Here is a 12,694-nt window from a genome sequence, read left to right on the forward strand (position 1 = left end):
AAGAGAAGCTGCAAACAACTCTCTCTCTCCCTGTGACCTCACACATACTTTCTGTGTAGGCAGGCAGAACTGAAAATCCTATCTTCAACCTTTGTGGCTTAGTAAACATCACAATTTTTAAAAACTGAAATAAAATTCTGGATGAGTGAACGGAAGAAGTACAAAAATAGCACTTCTCTTAATGGAAAGAATTTGTTAATGTCACCTGATTATGTAAGCTTTACTGCACCTTGGAAAGAGAAATCGAAGGAGCTGGGACTTTACAGCCGAAGCTTACTCCTCCTGCGTGCTATGGCACCTTGCACGAGTACTCCAGGTTAGAGTCCAACCATACCAGCTCCCGACTGAGTCCGACCCTGGGAGTGCAGGAAGGCTAACCAGACACGGACAGTGCGTGTGCCACCTGTGGGAACGGGATTTAGTTGCCACAAAACAATTTCCAGTCTCTGAAGAGACGGGGAAGGAAGAGCTGAGTTCCTCCTTGCAGAGTCTGCAGAGACGCTCCGGTTACCGGCATCCTCGTCTGCTCTGCTTGTGTGCCTGCCCTAACAAGTGAACCTCTTCTGGCTGTACAAGGGCTCAGCCTTTGCCTGCCTTTGCGAGGATACTGCTGAGGACTCCACACAAAAGCTACAGATGGATTTTTCAATCCTATTTATCTTGCTCTGCTTGCTAACAAACATAAAAATAAAGCAATTACGGAACAATTTGGTAGTCTGTGTTACCTCTAAGTCTTTATTACAGATGGACCAGTCCACATCACCTTCTCCTGAAAAACAGGAATAAAATTAATTATATTTAATTTATATTAATATTTTTCTCTAATATATTCAACATCATGATTACTGCACTTATTGGAACTGATAACATACTTTGAATGTACCACAGTGGAGAAACTAGTTCTCTCTTCAGCAAAGGAAAGCTATCATCCTGCTTGGCACCAAACCTGATTCACCTTAAAACCAGCACATGTCCAGCTATCGGGTAGAATTGACACCACCCTCTTGTCCTGCCCCCCAGGGTATACATTCAGGCAAGGACTTCATTTCTTCAGAGGCAGGGACTCCAAAGGTTCCAATTCCAGACATTTGGACTACCTCTGCCTGCACTCATGTGCATGCCCAGCTCAAGTCCAGAGGCTGCCAGAGTGGGAGCGCATGAACAAGAAATCAACGTACACCATAAAATATACTCTTCCTCCTCACGAATTCGCATAATCTAGGTCTTCAGCGTTGCTTTCTGACAGCGAGCATGCCAAAATGACTTTGTGCATAACCACAGCAACTAAGACTGTGAGCTAAGTAACTCTATTTCAAAGCAGGGTTTGCTAATGTGCAATAAATCAGGACGACACACTAAATTATCAGCTGCCACACCATAACCTTCTCACGCACATCCTTTGGGCTGGCAGAAGTAAAAAGAAAAAATCAAAAAGGAAATAAAAGGCACTAAGCTAAAAGAACAGGGATGCAGTTACAGCTGTTTAAAAATTCTGCATGTCAACACTGCTTACTTCTCTCCCTGTGCCGACAGCTGTACCACCACAGCATCTTTTTCATCATTAAGGGAGGATTCATGTCAGCGGAGGAGCTCACCTTACCTACACCCTTACAGTAACCGTTACAACTTCTGCGCAAATTAATCCCGTGTGTTTGCAGACCTTTTAAAGCAAATTGTCCCAGCCTGTTCCCACAATCTAAGCCTGAAGCATCTACATGTATTATTAACACAAATCACAACATCAAAATTTAAAACCAGTAAAAAACCCAGTAAAAATTTACTCAACTGATTTTGATTTTACTGTTCATTTCCAATAAAGGCAGATGACTAGCAATTAGGATTATACCATCTACAAGGTCATGTCTAACCGTTCCTTTACTGAAAAAGTCAGTAATTTCAGCTGAAGTGTGTAATGCAGTATCTGGATACAAGGAACGCCACTCAAACATGCAATGTGTGCTTTAGAGCGTAATACCTGCTCTCTGCTTTCTTCATCCAAAAGTCGGGGCCAACACTTTCTGCTCTCACTTGAACAGCACTCTGAAATATTTTTATTTTCAACACTCACTAATGCCAACAATGCTAACAGCCACCACAGCAACATTAAGAATGAGTTAACTGGCCTCCTTGTAAAACCATTTGAATGACATGTGGTACCTAAGCCATGGTACGCACAGTGACTGCCACAGCCAGAACTCCAGTGCAAGCACCCGACAGATCCTTTGCCCGAGCACCACTCAGGGCAAGAAGCCATTACCAGAATGGAGGCGGGACCGTGCTGCACCCCGGAGACCGCCTCTCCCTGATCCTCGGCTCCCAGCAGAGAGGACGGAAAGGGACAGCATCGCATCAGTTCTCTTTGGTGGAAGTGAGTTGTGGGTACACCCAAGGGAAAATTAGGCCTTTCGGAGTCTAGTCATTAGAAGTAAAGAAACACACAGACATATTTGAGTGCATGATTTATTCCTGGGAAGCCTGGTAAGGAAATTCATTCATAAAGAGAAAGATATTTGTAATTCAAAACTCTGCCCTGGCAATCAGTACTGCGAGCGCCGCGTTTCACAGAAGGGCACATGCGGAATGGCTGACAGGTTACAGATCAAAATTATCAGTGAATTAACTCCTGTTAATCATTAGGCGTGTCCTGCCTGAGGACAAACCAACTAACTTTCTCTTCTTCACTGTCAAATTCCCCTGATGCACAGGGGAAAACCATGACACAATGATTCAAATATCACTAATGCTAGAAACGAAAACACTCAAATCAGAAAATAAATACAAGAGCTTTTATGCTGAATGAAATGTTGCAACAAAATCTCTCTTTACTGAATCCGTCCAGTGACCTAAAAGTTAAGTCTAAGTCACAACAGATTGCATAAGGCTCTGTTTTTACTCCACAACGAATTCTTCAGACTGAAATACATAGGAAGAGTTATGCTTCTGCAACCAATTTGAAATCTTGCTTTAGAGGGACACAGAAATGATTTTTCTCGTTGACCACAGCATTTTGTCTGGCACTAAATCATGAAATAAATCACAAAACCATGCTTAAGTTGACAAACACCTCCTGTCCCCCTATGATTTAGTTTGCTTATTTGGATTAATTAACTTGTCCACGGGGCACTCCGGGTCTCTGGGTGGCTGTGGGTTCCTCTGAGCTGGCTTTCTGGCCACTCCACTGCCCACCCACCCTGCTGCTGCCCTCAGCTCGTCCTCCATCAGCGTGTTGAAGACTCCCTTGTACCACCCTCTCCCTGGTCTGTAGCACCCATAATCTTTGTTTTCATCCCATAACACTCAGAGTCACACAGGTGACAGGTCTGGGATCACAGATTTGGAGAAGCTCTTCCCCCGAACACGGCAGTGGCTCAGCTCGCAACCCCTGCGGCAGATGGGGAGCCAGCACCCCTCACCACCTTGGGGTGCCCAAGGACGATGCTCTGCCACCCCACGACCCCAACCAGCAGCCTCAGACTCCTGCCAGGATGGAGAGGGTGTGTGTCTGTTTTTCAGATGGACACACACACAGAGGGTGTATTTCTGCCTTAAGGAATGGGGCTGTGAGTACTTTATTCTTGCTCTTAAGAAAGTTCAAAAACTATTCAGATGATCTCTGTCAAGACTTTCCTCTTTTTCTGTGGAGAACCTGGATACACAAAACTTACATAACTTAAAGGGTCCTGTGAGTTTTTGCAGTGTATTAATAAAATCCTCCCTGAATATCTTCAACAAATATGTGCTTTTATGCTTTCTCATCTCCATTTGTTAGAAGAAATCTCCTTTTTAAGATTATATTGATTTCTGTACTTCAACTGAAAAAATACAACTGACTCTGTCATACAAGCTTCTTGTATTTATCCTTTGAAAAAATGGTTTTAAGTTGCAGAAGAGGGAAGAAGAGAAGGGAAAGAAGAGTATGCAAAATCTACACCATTCAGATGAAAACAGAAGCTCTGTGCAAGGTTCCTCCTTTATCAAGTATTGCACTTTGGCTGTCTTGTGCCCCTATACAATAGGATAAATGGTAAGCAACAGCTTTGCTTTTATTTAAAGAAAAATTTTGAGGGATCATTGAGATTCACATGTATCCCTCTACCAGCATGAAAATGTAAATTTCTAAGCAGCGCTCACGGTGAAGCCAGATTTAGGACCGCTGTTCAATGTGCATTCAAGCCTCCCCTCTTTCATTCCAGAAAGGGAGAGGAGGGGAGGAGGGAGAACGAGGACCAGCAGTCAAAACCTGAAATTGCCCGGAGGAACAATTCGTTTCCACAGAACAAAAAACTGACTTAAAACAATCAATAAACTGTTCAGAAGATTTCCTTATCTGCTGTACTGCCGATGATCCCAGCAGCCGAGCAGGCTACCCCAGCCAGTCAGGGCTCAGCCCGGCACAGATTTTGACCCCACCAAAAGTCACACTTCTATTTCGCTCATCGGAGCTGTTCTCCGTGCAAGTTCAGCCTGCCCTGCAATGGTTTATTTCATTACCTCCTTTAACAACACAGAGAAACTGTGGAGCATGGACATTTGGCTTGGGAAATAAAACACTGAATTTTCTAAAAGGGGAAGGCAAGCCGTCATCCCCTCTTTCCTTCTAACTGGAAAATACACACAGACATGTATTTTATTTCGTTTATTTTATGATCACTTCAGTGAAACAGGCTGCTTCAAGCTGTGACAGTACAATATGTGGCCTGAAGGGCAAATACGTTTCAAAGCTGGGCTTTAAAAATTGGATTTTGACTGCTAATTAATATAGCACATTACAGAACCCTAATTACATTCTACTGTAAGACCTCTGTGGCAAGGACTGTTTCAGACATCTCTCTGAACAGTATTTAGCATGTCAGGACACAGCTTCTGCTGCTACTGAAGTAACGAACAACATATTAACATTATAAGCCTTAAACCCCTACAAATTACCTAGATCTGTAAGAATTTCACACTGTAACATTTTACATATATCTGAAAACTCCTGTCTCTGCTTGAACCAAAGTGATTCAAGTCTTATTGTAATGTAATTTGCTATGAGTTTCACATTTCTTGTGTCCAAGTAGCCTTTCGTCCAAAAAACAAGGAGCAGAGGTATGAAGTGACAACAACCAAGCAGGGTCCCACAACAGAAATCGAGATTGCCTCCCTACACCGGATTTTGCAAAGCACAGGAATTCAGGTTTCCATGCGCTAGGATGCACTACACATCCCTCCCTTCTGGGAAGATGTATTCCAAGTACCCTTGTACCATTCACCAAGTACATACGCACACACAGGCACACATGGATGTCACCAGAAGTTCTGGAAGCAAACGATATATGCTCTACAGCCACCGAGGACTATCTGTGTCTGGAAAGGGAGCCAGTCCTCCTCAGGCTGCCTCAAGCTCCTTCTGAAGCTGCACCTAGACGCAGCATGGCTCAGGTCCACAGGGCTCCAGAGCGTGGCTGTCAGGAGGGAGCTGCAGCTCTGCAGCCAGCAGACCTCCAAGCACTGCCCTCGGAGACCAGCCACCGACCCACATCACGGATTTCTTGTTTTTCGCAGTTCCAGCTCCATCCCAACACGGACCAGGGCACCAGGCGAGGAGACGCACTGCAGCCACAGCCCTCTCTGCATCACCCCGTTACTCAGTTAACCCCTGTGCAGAAGGAATGGGATCAACTGTGGTATTTTTCTTAGACACTTCTAGGGATTTATCAACTTTGCTTTAATGAGAAAAAAGTGATTTACTTAAAAACAAGGCACCTGCTGTTATAATGGATTATATGTCAATATCTCTTTAATGCAGCTTTAAAAGAGATCCATGAACTCCCACAGAGAAAACAGTCTATGTAATCATCGACAGAAGTTCAATCTGAGAAATTTTCTCACGGCAAGGAAGGGCTCTCCCCTTCATACCTAAAATTTTTTTATATATATATATATATACACACACATATATATATGTGTGCAGTAACATGCACATTTTTTGTCAGCGAGAAAATACCTGCACTACTTTGTTTTTAGCAACCTTTATCTGATCTAGCATTATGTTTTTGAAAAGCATCACAAAATTGGAAAAACGACAGTGAACAAACAACAAAACTCAACCCATTTTGAAATTAATCAAAACGTAAGAAGGTAGCATTGTCAAAAGCGTATCAGAGTTTAAAAACAAAAAACTCCACACCTCTGAACAGTCCTGTGTAAGTGAAAAAGAACAACCCAGGACCTATTAAATAACTTTAGGCAAACTTCAGCAGCCATTACCCATGGGAGAAGACTTAACCGTCATTGCCAGAGAAGAAAAGTCTGACGGTTGGGGGCTGCGACATGGTACTTATAATCCCCAGGCAGCGTGCTTGGCTGGGGCCCGCTGCAGGGCTAGAGCTGCAGTTTTCAACAAGAACCACAGGTCATGAAGTTTAATACACGTGAATTAACCAAGCAGAGATGCGCGCTTTGGATTTTTAAAGCAGACATTAAGAAATACCAAACCCACCCAGGTGTTAGCACATCCTGTCTCTTTTTATCGAATGTCGGGCATCCCGTACTGCATTTCAGCCGCGTAGCTCCTGTCTGCGCAGCTGAACTGCCAGACAACTTCTCCAACGATAAATCCTGCACTTTCTTCCAAGTGTACGCCCTTTTGCATCTACCTCAGCTCCATATATTCTTACGGCTGTGTATGGGAAAGGTGTTTCATACACTAAGTGGGAATAAAAATGTGCAATGAAAAAAGCAACAGACAATATAATTCTGCAAATCATACTCTTGAGGAAGATGCATGCTACCAAATTGCTAAAATGCACAGAGACATGTTAAGACACAAACACATAGCATGCCTTTTCTATTATGTGAGTGCACATAATTCTCTGTCTGTTTTCTGTCTCATGCTATAAACCCTGCTTCCTCCAGTCTTGACCACTGCTAGTAATGTTAATTCACAAAACTCAGTGGCTCATGATTTTCAAAGCTTAGCGCAACATTTGCAGAACAAAGTAGGTTTTTCTCTCTTTTTGGTGGGTACAAGTATGGGGACCACAGGAACAGTTAAATTCATGGCATGGTTGGTCTACCACACAGTCGGGGGAATTCTTTAAATAGAGCCTGTCACTCTCTTTGCCCATCAATGGGATTTCCTTCTCAAACTGCTGATTCGTTCAGGTACACAACAGAGGAAATTTCAGTTAACCTTTGTTTCACCCCGGGGAAAAATCTGTCTGAAAAGTATAAAATGAATAGATTAAAAAAAAAAGAGGAAAAAAAAAAAAAGAAAGAAAAGCTGCAGGGTTATTCTTCCTAGTGTTCACAGCAGTCAAAGTTAAACAGAGAAATGGAGGCAAATATGAACATTTTATTCCCACCACAGAATAAGGTATAATATATGATTTATAAATTCCATTGTCTATACTGTGATTTCTAATTTAGAGAAGGAAAGACTGAACACAAATCTATTGTTCTCATCGGGTGCATCAAGAATTCACTTTTTGACTATTTCCTATATGACTGAAAAAGAAATAATAGGTTACTTTGAAGAGAAAGCCTTTTTAGCTATTTGATTAAGCTGTCTTAAATACATTTTAGATTCCAGCAATCCTTGGTGAAGAGAAACATAATAAACACTAACTCAGAATTATACGTGAAAAAATGCATACAGAGATAAAATCAAAAGTACAGCCACAAAATAAAGGGAAGTTTCAGGATCGATTACTGCCAAATATGGCCTTAGACTGTTCTAAGTTATTCATAAAAAAAAACCTGTTTTGAGATACAATTATAATTTCAAAATAGGAATAATAATTTTCATTTTCTAGTGTCATTCATCTGACAACACGCCTGTAGTGCTCACTCCGGTGAATCCAACTGAATGTTACCGTAAACCTCCCCCACAACCAGTCTCCATAGGACTGACTGCCAGCAGAGCTTGGGCAGTGTGGTCAACGTCCTGGCATGGAGGACTGCAAGATCTGCACGGGTTCAGTTCCAGTGGAAGTGATATTCTGAAATTTCTTACGGGATCAATAGGATGCCAAGAATTGATTCTTAGTACCAACTTCAACATCACCAAGACTATTTCTGCATTTAAGTGATTGTTATGCGCAGCAGACTTTGTCAGTGCCAACACAACACTTCACTGAAGAAGGTCATAAGGGAAGCCGGGGGCTTGGGCAGCTGTATAACCATGCAGAATCTTCATCTCTTAATCAGCCCTAGAAGAGTGTTACCTATTGCAGTTATCAATGTTAACTATCAGGGTCCAGAGGCCTAACCAGTGCGCACACATTGATTTGATGACTTGTACAGATTCCTTCATACAGTCAGCTGGAACGGTACTCAATCAACGGGTAAGGCCAGAGCCTGAAGACTACCATTGCTTCACTTCAAGTACCATTCAACAGAAAATCTACAGTTGTGCCTTGGAAATCTATTTTGGCAACATACTGCATCTTTTTCCACCAATATAGAATGAAGGAGATATAAATACAAAAGAGGGAACAAAGTCCATGGAGCCTTGTTCTGCTGAGGCTTGTGGTGTCTGATCTGGCAAAGTCACTGTGCCTAAAAGGAGCTGTGTAAGAGACGTGCCAACAACATTATGCCTCTCCCCACAATGGAGAGGAATCCAGATTTAAGGCTCCTTGGAAATGATTCATAAATGCTTCAAGTGAATCACGAACCTAAATCCACTAACCATCAACTGTAGCCTAGAAAAACAGCATGGCTCTCCTGATGCCCCTATTAGGATGAAATATGGAACTAAATTCCTGAGTTTAAACAATACTGATGTAGATGACTATTGGAAACTTGTAAAGCTTAACTGGGTCTCTTACTTGCCTCTACTTTTGTCTTGAAATTCCAAAAATCTTTAACCCAGAAAAAAAAAAATGAATCACATTTCAACACAAGCTAACCACCAGTCTTGGGGTACAGGCTAGAAGTCTAGCTCAAATTTCTTTCATGCTGATAACCTGGCCCATTGGGCAAAGGCAAGCTAAGCCACCCCCGTTTCGAAGATTCCTTCGACCCTCAAGGTCAGACCAGGCTCCCACATAGTGACGTGGGAGAAGAACAGCTCTTGGAACACAGGAAGAACCACCACGGGGTGTCCAGGATGAGGCAGATCCAGGATGGTCATGCTAGAACAACTCTGAAGGTGGCAGTTCTCAGTGCTTTCATGTTCTTTTCCTGGGAGCATTCAAATGAACTCTGCAGTGACTAACCTCTCTCTAGAGAACAAACTATAACAACAACTCGACATCATGGCTTGATTCTGATTTGGCACTTCTGCTGTTCTTAAGAGAAGCAATTTATAAATTGTTAACACAACCAGACTACTTGGCTATAGCTTTTGAAGGTTTTGAAATATTACACATCATGTGGTAGCTTCACAGATATGAAGGAGGAAAACCCTCAACACTTCTAAAGATACAGCTGGAAATGTGAATGCCCTGGCACTAAGGTGTAACATTAGCAACAAGGTTCGCAGGTTTCAAAGTCAGTGCAGAGCTCTAACGTGATGAAGAGCAGTCTAAAAGGACACTAGAACAGGACACAAGGGAGGCATTTACACGGTCTTTACCTCCAGGTGAAAGGAGTCCCAAAATAACTGATGAAAACCAGGATGCAGGAGATTGCATTATTCAGAAAGCAGAACTGAAGCTTCAGCTAAAGCTAATGAGGAGACCTGGAATGGGCGAAATCCTGTTGGATATATCTCTAGTTCCTCTTTTTGATCCTACTGAGGATTATAGCAAAGAACAGAAGACACATGCAGGAAGCTCCTGGAAAATATTCATGCTAAAAGGAACAAATACCTTACAATGCATCAAGAGCAGTGTGGCCAGCAGGTTGAGGGAGGTGATTCTCCCCCTCTGCTCTGCTCTGGTCAGACCCCACCTGCAGTGCTGCATCCAGCCCTGGGGCCCCCAGGACAAGACAAACATGGACCTGCTGGAGCGGGTCCAGAGGAGGCCATGGAGATGCTCAGGGGGCTGGAGCAGCTCCCCTGTGAGGACAGACTGAGAGAGTTGGGGTTGTTCAGCCTGGAGAAGGCTCCAGGGAGACCTTAGAGCAGCCTTTCAGTGCTGAAAGGGGGCTGCAGGAAAGATGGGGAGGGACTTCTGGTCAGGGGGCGTGGTGATGGGACGAAGGGTAACGGTTTCAAACTGAAAGAGGGGAGATTTAGATGAGATATTAGGAAGAAATTCTTCATCTTGAGGGGGGTGAGACCCTGGCACAGGCTGCCCAGAGAAGCTGTGGCTGCCCCCTCCCTGGCAGTGCTCAAGGCCAGGCTGGACGGGGCTGGGAGGAACCTGGTCTGGTGGAAGGTGTCCCTGCCCATGGCAGGGGGTCGGAACTAGATGGTCTTAAAGGTCCCTTCCAACCCAAACCATTCTATGGTTCCATGAATCTATGATACAATTCTGGAACAGAAATTAATGTCACTTTATGGATTTCCCATAGATCAAGAAGTCTACTCGAGGAAACCTCCCCAACACGTGAGGAATACACACAGCAGCCTGGGCACTACACTGCCAATCCACATTAAATCTTCTTCAAACTCACACTTTCCAGGGAAACCAAGACACGAGAAGTGACCTGGTAACACAGCACCCCTAACGGTAAGTGGCAACAAAGCGCTGATGCAGCTGGGGGTGTGTAACAGCACACAGTTATTTTATGAGAAGAAAACGCCAGTGTTGACACTCTGTTCTAACTTTGGTCTTCCTAAGATTTTATGACCGTAGGATGATACAGGCAGATTCTTTAGTCCGTATCTGAAGGCAAGCACCACAAACACCCCTCACAGAAGGAAGAAGCCCAATGATCTTCTCAACACCTTCTTCATGGTTTGTAAGCGTGCACCAAGGCAGTGTCACAGCTCTTCCGAGAGTCACCGTCATAGAAGGTCATAGTTTGTCCTGGCACAGATGATACACTGCTCTCAACCCGCCGGGAAGCTCTGTAGACACTTCAAACATAAATGCACCAAACAGCACTAACACGCTGCGGAGGCCCCAAGAGTCATACTTCCTGAGAAAGACCTTCCATGAGGCTCTGAGGGGCAGAGATTGAAATGAACAAAGGACTGAAAAGTGCACAGTGTTCTTTCCCATTCCAGTCCTCGTTTTTTGGTGTACTTTGTTCCACACGACAAAGATTGCTTTTCTTAGGAACAGAAAACAGCTAGGATGGACTTCCTCTCCACACCAGTCTTCTGCTCGCAACAGAAAACATAGTTTTCCAGAAACACATAATTTCCACACTAAGAGGCACAATTGTAAAGGTGATGAAAAATGAATTGGCCTTGCTAAGGAACTACTAATTCTCACTGGCTAGAACAGTTTTGTCCCTACAACAAGGACCACAGCAGAAAAGAAGTTACTCTCTTTCCTCCTCTTTCCAAAGAGAAGAGAAAGTGAGGAAAGGAAATGTGGTCTCTATTCATAATCAGCAAACAACAATTCTCAGTGAAACAATTCAATTTTTGCTTATTTACAAATGTTTCAGTGGAGCAAGGGAAAAAAAAAATGCATTTGAGACCCCTGATTTCACTTGTTTCCCGTGTACACTAGCGCAGTGGTCTCGACAGCAGGGTGCAGGCACTCCAGGGGGTGTGGAAGCCATTCTGCTACAGCAGGGGAAAAAATACCTTTTTTATTAGTAATAAATAAAATAAAAAATATTTTTAAAATAGGGTTTACTTAACCTTTTTCTCATCCTTTTTTTACCTTCTATTCCATGTATGTTTTGTAAGGTACATAATATATTACTACAGTACTACATATATACAATTTCTAAACAAATAAATACACATATGTTGGGGGTGTGTACTCAGAAATGTTTTTCCTGATATATGTATGTGATCAAAAACGTTTGGAGACCACCACTCCAGAGTGTGGCTTTTACTTGTGGCCAAAGAGTTACCAATGAAACAGCAAGTCAATTTTCTCTACAAAAGCCTGCAATGCATCAAAAAATTGCAAGTCCTCACGCTGCGTTTTTTCATATCCTCAGGCCCCATGTTTAAGAGATTATGTATATTTAGTACAGGGACTATCTTTCATTCTTTCAGAAGAAATGCTGGAGTCCTTTGACTCTGGAGGAGGATGCAGTGTAACCGCAATTGACACTGAGACGGCTGGGTCAAAAGTGCCTCATACAATACTAAAGGGGTATTTATCTACACATTGAGTACTTGTCTCTGTGGTTTTGGTTTCTTTTTTTGTTTGTTTGTTTGTTTGTTGTTGGTTTTGGTTGAGGTTTTTTTTTTTTCTCCTTTCTCCTTAAACAGATACCATAGCAACAGGAAAACCCTCACTTCTACCAAAACCAACGCTGATCTTCATTACGCTACGGTAATGAATGACAGCTTTCTTCCAGATCTACTAAATTTAAGTTCTCTAACAAGATGAGCTTTTCAAACACTTGAGGCCCTTGACAACTGCACCCCCCAAAGTACCGCCATGCAGCATGACATGAGGGGAGCATGTGAGAAGTGATGCGACAGCACCTCAGGCCCCGTGGTGCAAAGGATGGGCAGAACGACTCAGTTCTGACCTACGGCCCTTCGGCCCAGCATTTTGGCAGGGCTGCAGAGAGCTGCTGGGACCGGCCGGCCCAGCTCCAGCTGCCAGACGGTTTTCCAGGCAATTCGCTCCTTTCTCACCCGCTCAGCAGCTGCCCCTGACAAACAGGAGGGCTGCTCCGC

At 43.4% G+C, this 12,694-nt stretch overlaps 1 protein-coding gene across 1 annotated transcript in view; it reads right to left on the reverse strand.

The window, feature by feature from the left end:
- The window catches only part of ZCCHC7 (zinc finger CCHC-type containing 7), a 110,715-nt gene that overhangs the window by 37,716 nt on the left and 60,305 nt on the right, over nucleotides 1-12,694 (reverse strand). Inside the window, exon 2 of the mRNA XM_086479825.1 lies at nucleotides 726-769. Coding sequence (XP_086335951.1) covers nucleotides 726-769 — 44 coding nt within the window. The remainder of the gene's footprint in view (nucleotides 1-725; nucleotides 770-12,694) is intronic.

This window comes from Leptosomus discolor, chromosome Z, assembly GCF_034619465.1.
Source record: "Leptosomus discolor isolate bLepDis1 chromosome Z, bLepDis1.hap2, whole genome shotgun sequence".
In the NCBI taxonomy this organism is placed as follows: Eukaryota; Metazoa; Chordata; class Aves; order Leptosomiformes; family Leptosomidae; genus Leptosomus; species Leptosomus discolor.